The 23,183-nt window shown below is 35.8% G+C and overlaps 1 protein-coding gene across 5 annotated transcripts in view; it reads right to left on the bottom strand.

Annotated features, from left to right (window-relative positions):
- Positions 1-23,183, bottom strand: part of Snap25 (Synaptosomal-associated protein 25kDa) — a 377,629-nt gene that overhangs the window by 204,531 nt on the left and 149,915 nt on the right. For all 5 annotated transcript variants that reach the window (XM_069815603.1, XM_069815606.1, XM_069815605.1 and 2 more), the window contains one exon: positions 17,463-17,566. In XM_069815603.1, coding sequence (XP_069671704.1) covers positions 17,463-17,555 — 93 coding nt within the window. In that variant the 5' untranslated portion in view covers positions 17,556-17,566. The remainder of the gene's footprint in view (positions 1-17,462; positions 17,567-23,183) is intronic.

Genomic DNA, 23,183 nt, shown 5'->3' with positions numbered 1-23,183 from the left:
CGAAACTTAAGCTGAAAAGCACCAACCCCAACAGGAACGACATGATTCCGACGAAGCGTGACACGAGAGTTTCAATGGAGTTCGTGCATTGAGTGTAGTAACGCGACCCTGAAGTTGCCGTAATTAAACGGTGTAGTTAGAACCTTGCATAATTACGCATGATATGGCTAGGGAATTGGGACCAACTCACGCACTAGATATTACCATAGGTCATGAAGCTATACCCACACACAATCACTATACACTCAAAAACCTGGATAGGTTCAAATGTATTCGAAAGTCCCTCGATTCGAGGTCTTCGAGTGACAGATTGCTCTTAGCCTTTTTAAATAATAGTCTGCATTTGCTTCGCAAACTTTCGCTAGATTGTCACAAATATTTTATCCACATTAAAGGAGTGTACTATTTCCATGAACTTAAAGCATACTGTACATTTTGTCGGGGTTACTAGGCATTGCGCTATTTATTTAAAACCTATTTATAAAATCATATTTAAGCACAATCCTACGTAACTAATACAAATTTAATTTTACACCACACACGTTCGTAGTATGTATGCAGTTCCCAGCAGAGCTGTCTTTTGTAACTTTACGACGCTGTATTTTCAGAAGACAATTTTCAATAATGCTGTAGCTACTACACATTTCCAGTTGGGTCAATTATTAGTAATGTGATTGATTATGCTTTTATATTCCATATGCGTTCTACAGTACGAGAATATCTTACATTAGTCCTAGACACAAGATATGAGGATGGCCAGAGACTCAAAGCAGTTACATAAGCCAACGCTAACGGAGTTAATCAAATTCGTTCCATTTCGAGTGTTCTAATCCGTCCTGAAATGCATTTGAAAAGATGCGAAGAAGACAGATTTGATGCAAATTATATATTATATTATATTATATTATATTATATTATATTATATTATATTATATTATATTATATTATATTTTATATATGCAGGATGGCCCATATAAAGTGTTACAAATTAATATCTCTTAAATGAATAGATAAAACCGAATGCCTTGTCTTCTAAATTTTATTGGGGGAAGGGATCTTCCAAACTGTGATATGTGCAATATTTCCCGAGGCCCCTTCAGGGAGCGCTGGGGGTGCATCTTCAGATTTTTAAATGAAACCATGGAATTTTTTTAAAATAATTTTGTTCCCCTCGACAAACTAAGAAACTTTTGTTGAAACACTTTTTTAAATAAATTGTTGAGCAGTTACAGAGTGTTTTCATTGAAGTATACAGTAGTAAAAAAGATTACAAAATGAATAACGAAATCAATAAATACCAAAGTATTTACATTATGTAATTATGTGTCAAAGTAGCCTCCATTAACATGTAAGCACTTGGTGATTTTTGTGGAAAGGTTTTCCTTAACTTTAAACAACATACAGGGGTTAATAGTGCGACAAGCTTCGCTTATTCGATGTTTCATATCTTCTTTTGTTGTAAGTGGTGTAAACATTACTTTTTGTTTTATGAGCCCCCCCCCCCCAAAATAGTCCATTGGTGTTATATCGGGTGAACGAGGTGTCCATGCAACAGGCCCAGCACGTCCAATCCACCTGTCACCCAATTTCTCATTTAATAGTTCACGTGTACGTATTGCAAAAGGTTGTGATGCGCCATCCTGCTGATATCACAATTCTCTTCTCGAATTCAAGGGAATGTTTTTCAATTCTCTTCTCGAATTCACGGGAATGTTTTCCAAGAGGGGAGGTAATTCATAGTTGAGAAAATGGCAATATGAGTCAGCAGTAACTGTGCCTTGAAAGAAGTAAGGACCGATGACAAAGTTACCAAGGATTCCACATCAAACATTCAGTGACCAACAATGCTGAAAAGGCACAATTCCGATCCATTGGGGGTTTTCAGATGCCCAATAATGCATATTATGCCTATTAACATATCCAGTGTTTGAAAATGTCGCTTCATCTGAAAATAATATGTTTACCAAGAACGAACCATTCTCTGCAATAGCATTACGTAGCCACTCACAAAAAACAATTCGAAACTGAAATCTCTTTGTGTGAGGTCTTGATATATACACATATCATAAGGATGGTAATAGTGATGCTTCAATATCCGCTGCACTGAAGCGCGGCTAATCCCACTGTCTTTGGCCAATTCACGTTGATTTATCTGTGGATTTACATCTACAGCGGCAAGAATATTGATAGCATTTTCGTCATTCACTTTTGAGTTCACCTTCTAGCGATTCTTGTTCTTCACACTTCCATTGTTACGCAGCCGTGTTTCCAGTCGTTTGAATTTCATATGAAACCACGCTAAAGATTCTTTTTCTGTCTAAATTCTTTGCCGTTGACTGGGTTTGAATTTGCGAACTCGATTCAAACCGCGAGACCAGAGAACAACAATTCTGTAAAACAAATATATAAGAAATACGAGTATGTTACAGAGATAACAGTTCAAAAAATTATAGAGAAATATCGGTAATTGATGGCCAGTTTTGACCAATTAAAAAAAAATCTAAGGGCAAGAGAGATATGGGTCGTCCAAGCAAGCTATGCATTGAGTGAAGCTGGAGCAGACAGTAATTGTTATAAAACAATATGTTAGTGGTGGAGATCATGATCATGATGACGACGACGACGACGACTGAAGGAATAGATCCTTGCGTTTAATACCTTGATCATTTGGTCAGCAAGAACCAAGGTCACTCCTGAGACAACTCAGGACAAACATACTATAATAACACGAAAATCGTCACAAAATCTCCGCAGAAATGTTAGAAAAGTTTAAATCACAGAGACGATTACATACATCTTAGTGTAACTTTCCTACTGAATCAATGTCCTCTATAACGGGATTGCTACTATAATAACATTCTGTTAATGTGCACTTCAGACAAGTTATTTTTTATATGTAGATTGAGGGGGAAGCTTGGATCCTCACGTCTGATATGTCTGTCTAGGGTCAAATCTGTAAGCCAAACATTCACACCGATGTCATGTTCACTTAAGCACAAGGCTTTAATCGTGGCAGTGTGCTCTATAATTGACAACGTTCTTGAATGACGAAGAATGTCAAACTTTCACCATAGTCAACCTCGAGCACAGATTAAATCCTGTTGCACTATGTGACTACCATGTCGGCTACTATACATAGAACGTCAGCCATGGATGATACGTGACGAAACCTACATGCATAGCCTTTGCTAACTCTTGATATCAGGTAACTTGTGTATGTACAGTAGAATATCGAAGATCTCCCTACAAAGACTTTAATCTAGCCCAACTCAAATTTTTAACTGCATGTAACAGGGTATCATGATACAAAAATGCACTTCAGACTTACATTTATTTAGTTTCTACTCAAGAACTGTTCCCAGAACATGGAAGACGAGATAGTAGAAGGAGAAAGACTGAAGTGCATACGATTTGCTGATGATACGTTTGTCAGCAGAAGAGGAGACGATACTAAGAGATATACTACTGGAGGCAAATGACAGCTGTGAGCAGTATGGGATGAAGAGAAATGCAAAGAGACGAAGACCATGGTTATCGGAAGAAAAATAAAGAAGGTAAACTTGCGAATTCTAAATGAGGCAGTAAAGCAAGTGGACAGCTGCTGCCAGTAAGTCAGAAGAAGGCTAGCTATGGCGAAAGGATAGAAACAAAGAGCATCATCTGCGGATTTCTAGAAAAAGAACTAAGGAAGAGACTGGGGAAGTGCTTTATGTGAAGTGTGGCATTGTATGGGTGCACAAACATGGGCATTACGACAATGTGAAGAAAAACGACAGGAACCATTTGAAATATGGATATGGAGAAGAATACAGCGTATGAAGTGGACAAACAGAATAAGAAACGAGGCTGTGTTGGAAAGAGTAGGTGAAGAAACAATGGTGCTGAAACAATCAGAAAGAGAAAATGGAATTTGTTGGGTCACTGGCTGAGAAGAAAATGCCTACTGAATGATGCACTGCAAGGAATGGTGAACGGGAAGAAGAAGATACCAGATGATAGACGATATCTTTAAGACATACAGGGTGATTCACGAAGATTTACCGTTCCTAACGGAGCTGATTTCCGAAGACATTCTGAGCAAAAAATGTATAAACATTTGTCCTAATCGCAGTATTTTCAGAATTACATTAATTTGAAGTCGTTTGTAAAATTCCATTTTCTTGAGTTTTAAGTGTAAAATAATATTACAGAAAAAAGAATGAACTATTCAGGAGTATCATTTCTTTAATTAGCTAGTATTCTGAAGCTAAAACGAGTTGTGAATTTCATAGTTGCTTCGTACAGAATATATATTTTTTTAACTACAAAATTACACCTTCTTACGCATTTATCACAACAATTTTCACAAATCACGCCACTCATGTAAATTCTTTAAGACTGTACATTAGGACCCATAATTAAATTGTAAAGAATCAAGTTCCTTAAAGCCGTATGATTTGTAACCATTTTTTGACAAGTCCATAAGAATGATGTCATTTTTAGTTAAAAATTGAAAAATAAAATCTGTGCAAAACAATTAACAACACATTTTTAGCTTCAGAACACTAGCCAATTAAAGAAATGACACTTCTGAATGGTTCATTCTCTATTTGTAATATTTTTTACCCTTAAAACTAAAGAAAAAAAGGTAGTTTACTAACAATTTTCAAATTAGTGTAACTTTGAAAATATTGAGATTGGTATAAATGTTTATATGACATTTCTTGCTCAGAATGTCTTCGGAAATAAGCTCCGTAAGGGACGGTAAATCCTCGTGAATCACCCTGTATGGGTCTTACCCGGAGACTAAGAGGATGGCAGAAAATAGAAAGGACTGAAAATGCTGGATTTGCAGTGAAAGACCTGACCTTGGGTAGAAAACTGTGAATGAATGTAATTTGTCGTGTCTCTAATCTAGTTTAAATGTCATATGTTTCGAGTCACTTGGGCCTGTGGACGAATGAAAAACGAAGAAACGAAAAAAAAAAAAAACAAAAACAAAAAAAAAAAAACAAAAAAAAAAACAAATGAACAAACCAACGACCGAGGAGATTAAAATAAATAAATATACGAACGAATAAATAATTTCTTTCTCCAGTGCCACCAGATTGTCATTTCACATTTCTGGTCTCTCCTGGCAATGGCTTATTTGTAAACTACTTCTGATGTTGGGACGTCTGATGATTATGAAGTGACCTAACATAATTTTCAGACCATGGACGAACAAGAAAAAATTCCTATGATCTAACCGAGTATCGAACCCGGGACCTCTTCAACTGTAGTCAGAAGCTCTGACCACTAGTCTATAAGGCTGATCGATGAACAAATAAATACATTGACGAGTAAAGTAACTAAAAAATAAATATGATGGAAGATTGTGAAGAATGGGTGGGTGCTTGTATATTGAAGGGATTATTCATTTCGATATCACCTTAATATTTCATTTATTAGTGTGTCTTAAGCACTATTATAACCGATGAAGTGCGTAAAAGAGACAATGTTTAAAAATGTAAGTGTGAAAACTACAATGAAATTAATGTTATGTGACACACTTCTTGAAGCCGACAGTATGCAAGGCTCATAGTAACATTGCACATGCATTACAACAATATTGATTAACAAAAAGCTATACTGTTGGTATTTAAAGACTTTGAATCATCTGCAGGAAACTGGAAATCTTCACAAACTGCGATAAAGTAAAAGTTATTTAAAATAATATGTATATTGTACTTACGCGTCTGGTTATTTATGAAGATGCCTCGAGCAAGTTGCCTCGAGGCATGTCCGTTTATACGGTATTACAATACTTCTTATCACAGCCAGCTTCTGACGTTAACTATGAATTCGTACGAACATTCTTCTTCCTTATTATCTCCAGTATACAAACGTATTCTATAGAATCAAGAAAAATAGTATTCTAATATTATACTAAAGTAATTTTCACTTTATCATTTCAAATTGGAATAAAATTTCAACATATTAGCAACCATTCATTCATTTAGTGTTCTCCCAAGGCCAGGTCTTTCACTGCAAACCCACTTTTCTCCAATCTTCCCTATTTTCTGCCTTCCTTTTTGTTTCCTCATTTTATCCATACATCTTAATGTCGTCTATGATGTGATAACTTCTTCTACTCCAAATTCTTCTCTCGTTCACCATTCCTTCCAGTGCATCCTTCAGTAGGCAGTTTCTTCTCAGCCAGTAACCCAACCAATGCCTTTTCTTCTTCTTGATCAGTTTCAGTATCATTCTTTCTTCACCCACTCTTTCCAACACAGCTTCATTTCTTACTCTCTCTGTCCACTTCACACGTTCCATTCTTCTCCATATCCACATTTCAAATGCTTCTATTCGGTTCTCTTCACTTCGTCGTAATGTCCATGTTTCTGCGATAAAATACAATGCCACACTCCATACAAAGCGCTTCACTAGTCTCTTCCTTAGTTCTTTCTCCAGAGGTCCGCAGAAAATGCTCTTTTTTCTATTAAAAGCTTCCTTTGCCACTGCTATCCTCCTTTGGACTTTCTAGCAGCAGCTCATGTTACTGCTTATAGTACACCCCAAGTATTTGAAGCTGTCGACTTGCTCTACTGCCTCATTTAGAATTCGCAAGTTTATCTCCTGTATTTTTCTTCCTATGACCATGCTCTTCGTCTTATATGCATTTATTTTCATCCCATACTGCTCACAGCTGTCAGTAGGGATAAAAGTATAGAAAATGTGAGAATTAAGAGATATGTAATAATTTGAGGTTCAGAACAAACGAATAAATCGAGTAACATTGACAATTAAAAGCAATATTACAATGAGGTGAAAATTACATTGGCCTTCAAGAATAAGTCATTACATATTTATCTGGTTTGACTTTTTTGTTTTTGTATCATAACAATGATGCAGAAACATCCAAAGTTTCAGAGCTAAGTCTCGGAAAAGGCAATAAAAGGGAAACCTATTCAGTACTGCAGTTAGCTCTTGGTAAGAAATCCAGCCTGTAAATCCTCCTTTCCTTGCTTTCTCCATCACGAGCAGACACATAGTTCCGAAACGTAGATGAATCTGCATGGTACCAAACCCCAGAAATTTTGCACCATGTTCAATACCGTCAAGTCATACGATATTTACGTAGCAACTATGTAAATTTTTCGAATGAAATAGGACATAACGCTCTTTTGCTATAAAGCCTAGAAGGAAAACGTGACTGCAAGCAGCCTATCGTGAGAAATGTTCCGTAGAGATATATATGAGACAACGGAAGGGGCAGCAGTAGACGCAGGAAAAGCAGAGAACCCGATTTTAAACGCCGCCCGTTACATAGTTCATACAATATTTTAAAAGGAACACGAGTGAATACAATTTACTCCTATACGAAGATTATAAATACAAGTTACTAATTTAATAATTATAGAAATTATTCGTTTGCTCTAAGAAAGTCTTCAACTGCAAAGTCTATTATGAATATCAATATGAATAGTCAAATATTATCATGAAGTTTAGAGTCTTTTGTGTGTATAGGAAAACTCAATAATTGACTCGCCAGTTCAACTGAGGATAATTCGATAAATTATACTTCCTTGACAATTGAGTCGGTTAGTTCCAAAACTTAACGTGTCCATGTTAAGTTAAACTGAAAAAAAATGGGAAAAAATTGCTGTGACTCATGATTTTGTACCACTTACAAATGCGGAATAAAATTTCGTAGTGTAAAACTCGCTCTTGTAACCAATATTCCAAGAATTCTAAAAATATTTCTGCTTATTGTAAGTAAATATTGTTAAAAATATGTTGGACATGAAAAATTTTGGAAAGTACAGATGGACACGTTGAGTTTTGGAACACTTTCTCAGGGACATGTGAAGTTTCGGAATGAAAATGAGAGGAAATTAGCAAACCTTTGGTTTAAAATAATACAAGAAAGAAAACTTTACTGCTGCTGCTATTATTATTATTATTATTATTATTATATTATTATTATTATCATTATTATTTCAAATTATGTGAAAGAGGTATGGATGAAATTAGAGTCATCTTCCTCCTGTTCTCCTTATTAGCCTACTCAATTCTACCAGAATTAATTAATCTTTCATAGACGTAAGGATCGAATTGTTTGCCAGTTATCACCTCATCACCGCAATCTTTCGGATAAGGACTTATCAGTTACCTTTGCTGATTTAGGTACAACACCTAAACATATAGGTGCAGGAACATTTTATGAAATGCTCTTCCTTTTCCTGAAAACACTTTTCGATGCACCAATATTTGTAATGTAGATAGTCTCTCCCTGAATTGATAAAGTTTTATTCCTATAAAATAAGATTTTAGATAGATCAAATTTGAAGTGCCAATTTGCAGATGGCTTTAAAAATTCGGTGAAACTTTCTTCCAATCAAAGAACTCTTGAGGACAAAACACAGTCCGGAAATTTTGAAAAATGTATCTGTATTCATCTCTGTTTACGATGACTACTTCTCTTCAAACGACTTTCTCTGTGCGCTCGAATACTCTATCTGCCAGCATGTACGAATGTTCACGTATGGGAAATATTAGTTTTACAGTGATTATTTGCATTGGTGCTTCTGCCTTCAGCAACTTACTCAGCACACCTAACATGGTTTAATTTTTATTTCGTCTCCTTCTATGTTTGTCTTTATTTTTCTGAATGTTCACCTTCTGCAGAGCTGTTAGTAATATATTCCCTCATTTATTATTAGGAATAAAATGTTCATTGTTGAATAATTAAAATTTTAATTGCATTACCTTTGATTTTATACAAGTTTGTCAGCATTAACTAGAATAATATAATAATTTATTTTGAGGAGAACATGTTGAGTTTCGGAACGCGAGGCACTATGGACATATCTAATTTTGGAATAAAACACAGATTTGAGTGATATCTATGTGAAATGTTGAATATTGCAACAAAACGTTTTACCATTCTACGCAGACGTCCATGCAGAGCATGCCTTAACTCATTTTTCAAATTTTATGGACATGTTGAGTTTTGGAACTAACGAAGTCAATACCATGTTGGTTTGACTCTACACAACAGGGAATGTGGGGCTTAAAGTTTTTTCCAATACCAGTAGCCGTTTCTGTTACTTGCTGTTTTTATTGTCATCCTGAACTATTCAAAAAAGTTCCACATCATAGCTAGGCATGTCCATCTTGATTGTTTCGACTTCGAAATCTGTTCTTCCCATTTAAAATTTAACCGTGATGATTTATTCTTCAAACGGATGTCACTTTTTAAAGTCGTGTTGCTGACTTCGTTCTTCAGTGATGCATGTAGAATTTCCCCTCTCTTCATATTTCTTTAGCAGACTTTATTTTTTGGTGTCAGGGACTATGACATCCGTAGAATAATGTTTGAAAGACGCAACAGTTTGAAGCTTCGATCTTGATTTCAAATCTCAAAAGTTGTTACAGCCAATCTGATACTTTTCATTGCCTCATTAACAGAGCTTTCCTGCAGGACTATAACTTTACCAATATACTATACATTATACATGCATTCAGAGAGTTCCTATGCAGATCGGACCCAGGCAGTAATGTTCTATCGGCTTAATGACGGTAGTGCGGGGCGCCTGTCCCATGGAAACTAAAACCTGGTCCACAATAAACCGGGAATGGAAACGAGAACGGAAATATTGTTAAAATAAGTGTTTTTAAATGTGAGCATTCACAATTAACGCGAAGCCTGACGGATCCCGGGAACGGGGACGTGAAAGTTAATTGTGAATGCTCACATTTATAGGAGAACTTACAAAACTCCGTTGGTCTGCGCATGCGTCAATCTTAAAGAGTGACACAATATACTACGTATCTCCTCCTTCCTAATTATCAGCCAATAGTAGCGCGTAATGATAGCAGTGATGCATCAGATGACTTGTCAATCTTAGCGACTTTGCCAGTTGTAGGCCTATAAATAAATTTTAACAATATTTCCGTTCTCGTTTCCATTTCCGGTTTATTGTGGCCCAACCTTAAGCGATATATACAGCAAGTGATCGCCCAGCGAAGTACCTGACAACATTAGACCATCCTGAATGCAATAATGTATGAATGATCATCCAACTCAAGAGATTAATTATAGTTGCAATGAAAATCGTCTTATTCTTCTCTTTACGGGTTAGTTGTATTGCCTGTTCCGACTTAACAGTTATGACTTTATCGTTGGTCCTTCCGTATCTTCTTTGGTCTCCCATATCTCTCGTACCCTAAAGTCTGTACTTACCGGTATATGTTATTTTGGGCAGTCTGTTGTCTGAACGTAGGTCTACGTATTGTAGCCAATTGTCACGGTAGGCTTTTATTTTTATTTTATCATTTATGACGTAGATGTTAATTATCTCCTTATATCGTCATTTTCTTATCAAAAACTACGAAAACATGCAGATGATTTCTACGGTTTCCGTTTGTTTTTGTTTGTGTGTGTTGTACTTTGTAGGGTAGATACGTGTTGAGCTCAATGGCTAGAAATCACTATCTGCGCTTACATCGCTGTCACTCTAGTTAAGCACAAATAACAGTAGAAATGATGCTACGAGAAGAGCACAAATGCATAGAGTGCCTACATTACCTCACTCCACAGGCCTTGAGTGCGGAACTATTGGCACGTTGTGATAGCAGTTTGTTGAACTTACGCCGGTACTTTCCTTGTACGCAACTCTCGAGTGTTACAAAGAGCGAAGGAGGACACCGTTTCAATTCAATTGTGTCTTCAGTCCAATAAGGTCATGTTTTCAATGTGAAGTGAAAAGGATGCAGAGTTGAAACATAAGAAACTGTAATCGCCAAAAGAAAACCGTTCGACGAAACATAAAAAATAGATATTTTGATAGATGTATTACTAAATATAAGACAGGAGCAATTTCTCGATTAGATTATGTAAAACGAGCAGCCTATCACTGCAACTCTTTTTAATTAAACAGTTGCATGATTTTAATTTTAACCAACATTTTTAACCATACCAACAAAATAATTTGAACAACATTTATAACCATACCAGCACAATCAATGTTGTCAGTTCTAGTCTGTAGAGAATGGGAAGGAAAATGTGTCAAATTGTTTGTGCTCAACGCGAATGAACCATTTCAGATTTTTTGTGCTCAACGCGAATGAACCATTTCAAATTGTTTGTGCTCTACTCGAATAAAAAATAAGGGTTGTTCAGGTATATTGTGCTCAATTCGTATGCGCCGCTTGGGCTCGTATTAGAAGCCACTTTAAAACATTATTATCGTTGTACGGTCATGGCTCATGGCTGGCGTGTTCACGAACGAGAACTACACACATAACCTACTATTGCCATGATCAAAACGCTAATAATATTGTAAGCCAAGTTTTATGCAGGGCGGTTTCCGAATCACTGTGTATCTCCCTCCTGTAAACGTCTTTAAATGTACAACGATGCCGTCTAGGAGTCGATGATGTAGAGCTCGTTTGTGACAACGGAGTCGCTGTCAAAAATGTTATTCATTATTTTTTCGATTTAACTCTATTGTATTTTTTGTTACAGGAAGTCTCTGGTGTATGAAGAAAAAAAAAACATACTCAGACGTGTTCATACGGATACACAAAGACCGACGTTTACTTCACTACATCAATCATCAGAAGCGTGCATTTGAACACTATGTTTACAAGTAAAATGGTTTCCTACTTATGTTTATTTCTTAGTGTCCTTGCACTGCAGAATTATTGTTAATTCCTGTCTAGTTTAGTTATTATTGTTATTTAATGTAAGGTCGTAAGATGATGCATAATTAATTATGATAATATTCCAAAACCAATAATATTTCAATATTCACGAAACATGTGTCAGAGGAAGAACAATTGTTTATATGCATCTGAAGTCTGATTAGTGTAATATTTATCTAGTCAGCGATCTATGCTATGGAGAGGAAAAGGAACTGGCTACCCTACCCCATTATCTCCTGGCCTAGTTTTCTCATGAGTGATGCCTTGTTGGTGTCACTTGCTGGTTCCAGACCTGTCTTCGGACAGTTGACTAAACAAACAAAATTCAGGAAACCAGAGAAAATCTACAAATTAATGTGACTGACAGAAATACCTGACTTCAATACTTCAACAGTTTGTGGTCACTCCCCCGCTACGAATTAGAACAAGTAATGTCAAAAAAATAACACTTTTCAATATATTTCTGAAGAGGAATTAGGCATCGTTCTGAAGGCATGTAAAAACAAGAAGATCAACTAAATATCGGAACGAGACACGTTAGATTTTAATGCATAAAATATAAAAACGGAAACAAGGCATTACGCACACATTTTAAGAAAGACAAAGAACAAATTTTCTAAAATAACTCGAAACCCTGAAGACATACAAGCTATCCAGGTAGGAGAATGAATTCTCTTGAAGTTAGGAACAGAATAATAGTCTAGTACTAACAAAAGGAGGACCATTAATTCGTTCATATATATCGTCCCTTAATAGGGGCAATAAGAGATATTACAAACCAAACGATACATGAAAAAAATTCTTTCAAACGAATATGTTTTTTGAATAACATATACGAGCCTTTACTTTAATGGCCACGAGCCTCACTTCGAAGGCACTGCCCCATTTAAGACGATTATTAGCACAGATTAAAGAGAGGTCACAGGTCACAAACACATCTATAATATAACCGCTCTTAGAACAAGAAATAAGGCTACTGAACCACTCATACACCCGTTTCGAATCTGGTAACCTCAAAGTGAGTACTCTTAAGCCATGAATAGAACGGTAGCTCATCAAATTACACTACCAGAGACAAGGAGCCATGGGGGCAGAAGAATTGAACGTGGCCCAATAATTTGGAAATTTGAAACAGTATTAAATGGGGGACAAGGTCTGTGGCCCATTTCTTCTAGAGCATTTCTCCACATTTTTTGTCTTCACGCTTTAGGGAACCATGGAAGGGCCACAGGTTCAATGAGTGTTCTCAATTGATTTTGAATCCAGCAAAATGGCTTCAATTTAAATTTAAACAAATATAATAATAAAAATAAAGGGGGATCTGAGATAGAATGGGAAAAAATTACAAATTCTAGCTGAAAATCTTGTTATAATGATTAAGAGTGAGTCGCTTATAGCATATATTTCATACTGCATATGAAGCTAGCAGGAGGTCCAGTCTTTCCGAAATGGGATTAATGGAGGAAAGAGAGGCGTGGACCCTTTGAAGGAGGATAAATACGGCAATACAGAGCGGCGAGGAGGATTGAGGAAAGTGTGGTTTACATGCACTGAGGAATGACGATGACGAGACGACGGCGATGAAAAGATTTGAAAGGAATTAATTCTGGTACTTCAAGATACTTCATAAAAAAAGCTTGGAGTTAGCGACAAAATGTATTAAACTTTAGAATAACTTGCTTTGGGACGTAAACCCAATCTTCTAAATACGGAACAAACAACCTGCTCCAACACAAGCCTGTTCGTTGATAAATTCTTGCCGTGAATATTTTAGTGTTGTGTATTAAGAGGCACTTAGACTTCCAATCATATACTATAAAATTATACAAATGGGATTAGAGAGAGACGGATGATGGAAGCCATACAAAAAAACTGCAATGCTGTCGCCAACTCTTTTCAGTAAACATTTTACTATGAACATTAAACAGAGATATGGATATGTGGTTATTCGTGTTCACACGCAATCTTTCGCCGCAATTATTGATTTAATTGTCAACTTGATTATCCGTCATGTTGAGAAATACCGTTACTGAACTTTGATGTCATTTTTGTAAGAATTCGAAGAGGTATATTTTCCAATATTTATAATGCAATAATAGTATAGAATAATTTTAGATTCCCCGTCCAACTCCAAAGACAACAATTAATATTATTAGTTACTACCATTTAATATTTATATATTTTTAAGTGATTACAAAATTTTCCTCAAAGGACCTTATGAAAAGTAAAAACATCTGGCAAATGCGTAATATTTTTAATGACGTCAAGGGCAAGAGAGTTAATTTTATTCATCACTTTACGATGCCGTTTAGTATGAAACGGATCAGTGTATCTGGAATAATAAATAAACACTATAAGCAATCTCGGATTACAACATGTGGTCTGTTCTTATGACATATACAAGACGGATACTGTCGACACTTCCATCGACGCATCGATCTCGATGTCTCTTAAAAGACAATAAAAACTAATTTCGGGAGCAAGTTTTCTTCAATGTGCTGCAAATGATCTTTGGTTCGTTGCAGTAGGTTACTTGAATTTCGTTGACTATACAATGTGAATGCCACAGAAGTTTGTTTTTAATTTCGATATTTTTCAATGTTACGAGTCAAGAAAAATTAATAATAGTTTTACGAAGCGTATTTATTTTATGTTGTTTCAAGTCTGTCACGAATCATACATTCCGTTTAAAATCTAAATTTCACTCCATCATGATGCTGCTTTTGTTATAAACTGTAACCTCAAGTCTGTATCAAGTATGTGCCTATGTGTAATCCCAATCATTATTTTTATACCACATTTCGGTGCACTTTTTTCCACATACTGCTATTAATAAATTAAAATAGTGATGTACACATATATATAGGCTACAAGCCTATATTCAATCAGTTTTTCAGTTGATGTTAGGCAAATTAAGTAACATCAGGTCGAAATTTCAAATAGGTTTGCCACTTTAGGAAGTTTCGACGAAGTTGAGAAGAAATTAGATATTAATAGGGTTTCTGAAAATATCAGAGATCATATCAAAATTGCAGGTAAGCAGAGCATGGGTTATTATGAAACTAAGAAAAAGAAACCGTCGTTTGATGAAGACTATTCCATGGTACTAGAAACAAGGAAACAGGCAAAATTGAAAATCTTACAGGATCCAGTCCAGGCGAATAGAGATAATTATTTCAATAAAAGACGGGAAGCAAGTGGTACACTTAGGAACAAAGAGACAGATTACTTGAAGGAAAAACTGAGTGAAGTAGAAAAAATGGAAGGAATAAAAACGTTAAGAGATTTATATAACGGTATAAAGGAATGTAAGAAAGATCATGCAAGGGTAAACGCGATCAAGAATGAGAATGGTGTGACTTGCAGACTCTCATTCTATCCTGAACAGTTGGAAAAAAGAATATTTTGGACAACTACTAAATGTATATAAGCCAAATGGAAATGATCGGGGCGAAATTCAAATATATACTGCTGAGCCATTTATACCCGAACCCATACTTTCTGAAGGAGGAGGAGGAGGATAATGAGGATGAGGAGGGAGAGGGAGAGGGAGAGGGAGAGGGAGAGTGTGAGTGAGTGAGTGAGTGAGTGAGTGAGTGAGTGAGTGAGTGAGTGAGTGAGTGAGTGAGTGAGTGAGTGAGTGAGTGAGTGAGTGAGTGAGTGAGTGAGTGAGTGTGTGTGTGTGTGTGTGTGTGTGTGCGTGGCCCATCTCCCAGCACATTTTTTTTATAAAGATGAGAGGAAGTGCACGCGACTTCGCGATTTCCTTAAATTTATCACTTTCACTGAAATGTTCAGCATTTTGTGTGAACCAAGAGTTCAGCTCCATTTGTGAGAGACATACCACTCCCACAACAAATTTAATTCTAATTTTTAAAATTATAAAGAATTTAAAAAATATCCTCTTCCTTTGCAAGTTCTGGTAATTGTTTATATCTTAAAATTTCATCAATAATGGTACCGGTACATTTCTTAACGTAAAAATAACGGACATATATAAGCAATTCGGCGTCGTTGGACACATCCACTGATTCATCAATTTGAATCGTACATCTTTTGTCCAGTTTAATGTTTCTACTATTCGCTTAACACCATCTTGTGCCGTCATGAATTCTACGCCCTACACTGGTTTTATTAGCTCTGATCTGATCATTCATGAAACGTATATGCTTATTTTAAATGTTACGTACCCCCTGAGAAGTATTTGCGTATCTCCGATTGAATACCATTGGAATAAGCCATTAGGGAAGTCCAGGGAAACAGAGAGGTTTTGAAATTACAACTGCTGATTGTTTATGCGGATGAGTGAATATGTTAAGAGAAAGTCCACGAACTATTAGGGAAGACAGGGGAATTTTACTTGAAGCAAGTAGGGAGATAGGTTTGGAAGTAAATTTCAAAAAACAAAATATACTCGAATGATTATGTCTCGTGACCAGAACATAGTACGAAATGGAAATATAAAAATTGAAATGTATTCTTTAAAAAGGTGTAAAAATTGGAATACCTTGGAGCAACAGTAACAAATATAAATAACACTCGAGAGGAAATTAAATACAGAATAAATATGGGAAATGCCTGCTATTATTCGGTTGAGAAGATTTTCTCATCCAGTCTGCTTTAAAAAAACTGAAAGTTAGAATATATAAAACAGTTATAGGTCTATTACCGGTTGTTCTGTAAGGTTGTGAAACTTGGACTCTCACTTGGAAAGAGGAAGAGAGTTTGAGTTCCAGAATAAGGTGCTTAAGAAAATATTTGGGGATAAGAGGCATGAAATTACAGGAGAATGGAGAAAGTTAAATAACGCAGAACTGCACGCATTGTATTCTTCACCTAACATAATTAGGAACATTAAATCCAGACGTTTGAGGTGGACAGGGCACGTAGCACGTATGGGTGAATCCAGAAATGCATATAGTGTGTTAGTTGTAAGACCTGAGTTAAAAAGACTTTAGGGGAGGCCGAGACGTAGATGGGACCTGATAATATTAAAATGGATTTGAAAGAGGTGGGATATGATGCTAAGGACTGCAATAATCTTGCTCAGGACAAGGACCGATAGTGGGCTTATGTGAAGGCGGCAATGAACCTCCGGGTTCTTTAAAAGCCAGTTATAAGTTATACAAATTGTAGCTCTTTTCGAATTTTACTATTAACTTAGCTAATATTTCATATAAAATGTGATACAGAGCATAATTACACGGTTCCACATGCATTCAGTGGTCTATAGTAGTCTAATTGGAAAGAACTATCAATTTGCTACATCGGCAAATGATTTCTTATAAATGACTCATATTTAGTCCACATACAATAAGGCTAACTTGTATAAAAGACATTAACCATTGGATATTTTTAATTTAACATTAGTAAATAACTCGAGGTTACTTTCTAGTAATGTTTTATAAAATTAACCTAGGAACGTAGGAACACGTAAACTAAATTTAGTACTAAATGATATTTGCAGTAAAATATATGGCAGCATCGCAAAATATGAATTAAATTTTTTATAACTGTTTTGCCAGTGAGAGGCAAAACATAATCGTCACCGCTTGTTAAATATGCTCCTAATAATATACTATATAGGTCTACAATTCAATATGTGTGTGGGGAATCATGAACAGTGGATACACACACTGAGTTCAGTGAACGGATTTCCTCGATCATGGAAAACACGAGGAGCATAGCGATACCATAACGCCGTTTTTAAAGTCACAATATAGACTGAAGACTCTTGAGTAAAGAGATTAAAACTGGACATGCAAGAATTAGGTAAATTTACTACTCACTTCATCTGTGACTTGGCCTGCTTTGAGCTGTAGCTCCTGCAGTTCTGATCTAGGAGCTCCATTCTCCGGAGCGGGTGTCGCGTTCGTCGGCATCTTGGCTCAAACTGTAACACAGACAAATCACAACTAAGTGCACCACATCTACAAGTTCAACGACAAATACTCAACAAGGATTTAATGTAATATCAATTAATATCAATATTTTTGCAGTTAAGTCCTTGTTCCAGAGAACGTTTCAAATACAAGATCTGGAAGAAATGTTTATTTTCAACAGATATGAATGTTAAGTCAAATTTACAAGCCTAACCAAGTACAAAAAATGACTCAAAGAACATAAGCTCTAGTAGTTCCAACACTACTGCGTGGCAGTGAAATTCGGATCCTTCAGAAACGATTTATCAAGATCATAATATAGAAAAGAGATTAAGTTTTCCGAAGGCGGTCAAATACATTTCGTTATAACCATAGGTAGGAACTTCGTACTAGTGATGGGTCCAACCGGCTGTTAGGCGCGAGCTAGCTCGTCAGCTCGCGCTCCCAAGAGAGAGTCGTTCAAAAGAGTCAGTTCGTTCACGAGCTGGCTGCCAGCTCTTTCGTTCGCGAGCTGACTGCCAGCTCGTTCGTTCGCGAGAGGCTAGACAGATCGCGAACGACATCGTTCAAGAGCTAGTTGCGTAGCATATCGAAACTGTCAATAATAGTGTAATCTATGACATTAGGAATCAGAAGGATAACAGGGACAATCGTATTATGTTACACAAAATAGATGAAAAAACAAAGTCTGCAACATAAACGTTATACAATGTTATACGTATATTTTTCTACACATAGCTGATGGAAAGCCGCGTAATATTAGTTCCACATCCGTCCGCTACTGGCGTATGGCGCGGTCTCACCTTCTCTGTTTTTCTCAAAGGAACTGCAGATGTCACGTGATCATGCGTTGAATGCCATTGCAGCGAATAGGGATTATAAAGAATGGACACTGAGCGAATTTTCCTGTGTTTTGTTTCTCTGTGCGCCAGCGTTTAGTTCCACTTTCAAGCGCTAGAGGTTAATGTAATCGAGCATACGCTAAGATAATAATTGAGTATAGAGTTGAGACACAGGATCCAAACATCGCCTACCTTATTGCATAATCCAGTAACGCTTTGCTTCAAATAAATCCAAGTTAACAGCTTTTCCTTATTTCTCAATGACAAACTAGTAGTAATAATAATTTTTTATATTTCAGATATAATAAATTATATTATAAAATAATATAATATATTATAAAATTATGTATCAAATTTGTTTAATATTTGTATATAATATAATATAGGTATATGGTTTTACTTCTCATAAGAGTTTTGTTTTTCCATTTTCACTGCTATCAAATCATTACATATTTTAATTGTTGTTGGGGTCAACGTCTCAACTCTCATTATAAAGGAACTCTAGAGTCTAGACATTACAGTTAATGACGGATTTATTATTTTATGGATCCAATTTATTTTATTTGAGTACATAATGTACCTAGATGTATTAATTGTATGTGTTATATTTCTGCTGTGTCGACTGCTAGCTGGTGTGATCTCAGCGCCAACTCTAGGGAGAAAGCAGAATCTCACGCTCTAGCTGGCTTGAAGGTCATTGAAATCAGTCCGGCTACATCAAAGGTACCGACGCTTAGTGTCCATTCTTTATAATCCCTATTCGCTGGCCATTGGTTATTCGAGAGCGGGAGTCGTCAGACGAGCTGTGAGCCGTTTGAGAGTCGCGAGCTGAAGGAGCTGGAAGTGCCTCGCGAACGACCAGCTCTCAACGAGCGAGCTAGCTCGTTACTAGCTCGAAGGAGAGAGTCGTTCAAAAGAGTCAGTTCGTTCGCGAACGACTCATCACTAGTTCGTACCAAAACAATGGATTTCGGTTGAGTACGGCGAAGAGTATAGATGTCACCAGCGACTCGCCCTGCTCCCGCTCGCTACAGATGATAAGCAGTTCATATAAACAACACATAGTATCATTGTGTGGAGCTGTGTACAGTCGTGAATAGTTTAAAGGATATTGTTAATTTATATTAATAGTTTAGGGTTTGAACAAAGTGAGCTGTTCTGTTATTGCATTATTTACCCTAACGTTAATATTATACATGATTCCAAGAAAGTAAACTCATCTGTTATTAAATAATTATGCAAACAGGAGTGCGTAACACGTTTATTTTTTCCCGGATTATTCTTCGTTAAATGTTGGTTGAAAGATGAGTTATTTACTATCCGTCAATATTTCTTCGTTTTGCTGACGTCTCGTGCTGCTGTGCTACTATGCAGTCAGTTACGTTACAGTTCAAGTTGATTCAACATCAGAATTACATGTATTTATTCACACTGCAAATGGGTAAATACCCGGTGGTAGTGATAACTAATTACGCTCAATAATGACAATTAATAAATTGCTATTAATAACAACAACAATAATAATAATAATAATAATAATAATAATATAATAATATTAACAAGGAGCATTTTACATAAAATGAAGCACGACCACTTAAAATAATATTTAAAGTAAATCTAATTTACATCTTAACCCTAAGTTCGAACTTAAACCCACGAGTACATATATGTTCATACATCCACAAGTACCTTTTAGCACTACACTCATCTCGCTCTCAACTCACTCACTGCACTGGACACATTTCACTGACACTATCCTCATTTCACCAACACTTCAAAAACAATTCATTATTCAAATAATTTGCACCACCACTATAAACTATAAAACTTCACTGACACAAACACACTTCACTGACACAAACACACTTCACTGACACAACACACTTCTTCATTGATCACCACTTCAAATTGAGGACCGTTTTCACAAAACTCAACAAACGCCACTTTAAAAATTTTACAGGAAACGTTTTTTTAGTTTATTCTCAGACGTTTGATGCTATAATTCTGAAAAAAATTGGGCATTGTTCCTCTTTCAGAGATGCATTAATTCATATAAAGTGCAACTATTATTCTTATCTTAATTATTTGGAAAAAAATATGACAAAAGTTAAGAATTTCACAAAACTCAACATATCCACGTTTTTAAATGCACATACCTTAAAATGTTTAATTATTTTTAATTTATCCTCATCAAAATCATTAATACGTATTTTAAAATAGTGCTTAAGTACTGCTGAATTAAAAACAGTTAATTGAAAACACTGAAAGCTAATTTCAAGCTTTTTTTTTTCTTTTTTCCAAAATTTGTTATTGACTTACAAGAACTCTTTATTTGCACGAATTAACTGTTTCTATTTGTGCAATACATTACACAGATCACTGAAGATCAAAATCGTGCACAATAATCTCAGTGCAATGGTTCATCATAATCTATTCTATTGTCAGAATCTTTGGCATATTCCTTTAAAACTTTACCATAAAATACCTTGCTTCCCATCTCCGAAATACCATTATGGAAGTAACTCATTAACTTCCTCATATCATTAGCTTTGTTTTTGCTGACATGGTTCACCAGTGAAAGGTCAGATGCTTTAGACATTACAGAAGCACTTGTCTTTCTTGGTTTAAACACTTGAACTTGTATTGGTGCAGAAAAAATGTACGTTTTGTAAATAACACTTTACACGATTCTTACAAGTTTTTTTGTACGTAAGTACTCTCATCTCAGATATTTTAAATGGTAATTTGACCTTTACATTATTTTTGTCATCGATTTTAAATCCCAAGTATGCCAGTCTTGCCCAAAAGTTTTACGTTCCCAAACATTGCCATAATTTCATAATACTCTGATGCCAATATGATGTATTCATGTGTTCTCAGCTCTTTCTCTATCAATCGAAACACATGGTCCGGAAGCATATAGCTATGGTCACGGATAGGAAAGAAATGTTTAATTTCTTTAAAATCTTCAGAGCTTTCCAGATGACCAACAAGCATAGCAATCATTATGCAATTTTTATTCTGAGACCCACAAGAATCTGAAAACAATCTCTAAGAGTTAAATTTCAGGACTTTTCTGTGAATAAACATTTTTTCTAAATTACCTATGTAATCCTTCAATGTCGTATTAACATACCTGTCACTTTTCTAAACGTAGCAGTACATAGGCCTACTGGGAAATGTTCTCCATTTTCACCTCTTACGAAATATGAAATAGAACAAATCTGTCTAGCTTTTTGAAGTCCTTCTGTGCCGTTTAGGTAGATCAACTTTCATATGTCTTAGCAAAAAAATTATCCTGTTCAACTTTTGTGCTACTTTTGTATAAATTGTCTCGAAAATTAATTACATTATTTAAGTAGAACGAACCTGCAGCACGTTTTCTTTTTCCCCTGTTCTCAATGATTACAGTCTAGTTTGGATGTATGTCATTATTTTTAGGCGCAACTATATATTGCTTACTCTCACATTAACGTACTCTGCTTCTACTCTTCCTGCTCCTTTCAGTAGCTTGAATGGATTTAGAATACTCAGGGTTCTTATCCAATTTTCATCAGCATTCATAAAATGCATGCACTTACAACAGCGGCCAGATTTATACTGAATTAACGCAGGAAACAACAAAATATTATATAATATTTGAGCTCCGAAATGTGTCACTGTTGTCAAAATGCAAATATATTACATTATTGTAAAATATTGTGGCTTGTGAAACAGGATAGAAGTGTGAAATTGAGTTAGAGGATATGTTGAGTTTTGTGAAAATTTAAGAACTGGAGATGTTGAGTTTTGTGAAAACTCTCTACATTGAGGTACTCTTTTCAACGGAAAATGTTGAGTTTTGTGATATTATGAGCACTGCATCATTTTCCTCTCATTACAATTGACCAGAATCCGTCAAAACCCGCATTTCGAAAAAAATGGCGTTTGTTGAGTTTTGTTAAAACGGTCCTCAATTACAAAACATCAATTACACCCTTATTATTCCGTAAAATCGTACTTACTATATTAACCTCAAAATCGCTAGCCTAGACCCTACTGCAAGATATTTTCGCACGTTCACTATAACTCACACCCTATCTATGGCTCTTCGGTCCGTTTTCGGGCCATGGCCTCCCCAATTCTTCCTCTCCATTCTTCTCTATCCATTGCTGCCACCTTCCAGTTCCGCAATCGCAGCAAACTGGTAGTATCTTCTTGAACCATATTCTCCCGTCTATTCCGTGGTCTTCCAACAGGTCTTTTTCCTCCATATTGCCCCTCTAAAGTTCTCCTTGGTATCCTTCCCTTCTCCATCCTGACTATATGTCCTGCCCATTGCAGTCTCCTGATCCGTATGAAAGTTGACAAAGCTATATCATTGTATAAGGTATATAATTCATGATTATATCGGAATCTCCATTTTCCTTCCCTTACCACTGGTCCATATATTCTCCTTAACACCTTTCTTTCGAAGTTGTCAACTGCATTCTGTGATTTTTTTGTGAAAGTCCAATTTTCACTTCCATATATAATTATACAACGGATCATTGGTTTATATAGTTCAAATCGACTTCTCCACGATACCTAATTAGAGGGATAAGTGAATAATATGCTTTATTAGCGTCTTTAATTCGATTCTGGATTTCTATATTCTCATTGTCATGCGTGATAGTTACACCTAAATATTTAAATACATTTACTACTTCTGTTATTTGGTTGAAGATCTGTGTATCTATGTACATCCTGGTTTCTTCTTTTTCTATTTTCTAGTACCATGACCTATGTTTCTGCCTCATTTATTTTA

This window comes from Periplaneta americana, chromosome 17 (assembly GCF_040183065.1).
Source record: "Periplaneta americana isolate PAMFEO1 chromosome 17, P.americana_PAMFEO1_priV1, whole genome shotgun sequence".
Lineage (NCBI taxonomy): Eukaryota > Metazoa > Arthropoda > Insecta > Blattodea > Blattidae > Periplaneta > Periplaneta americana.
Note: the sequence above shows the minus strand (reverse complement) of the source record. Positions and strands in the feature narration are given on the sequence as shown.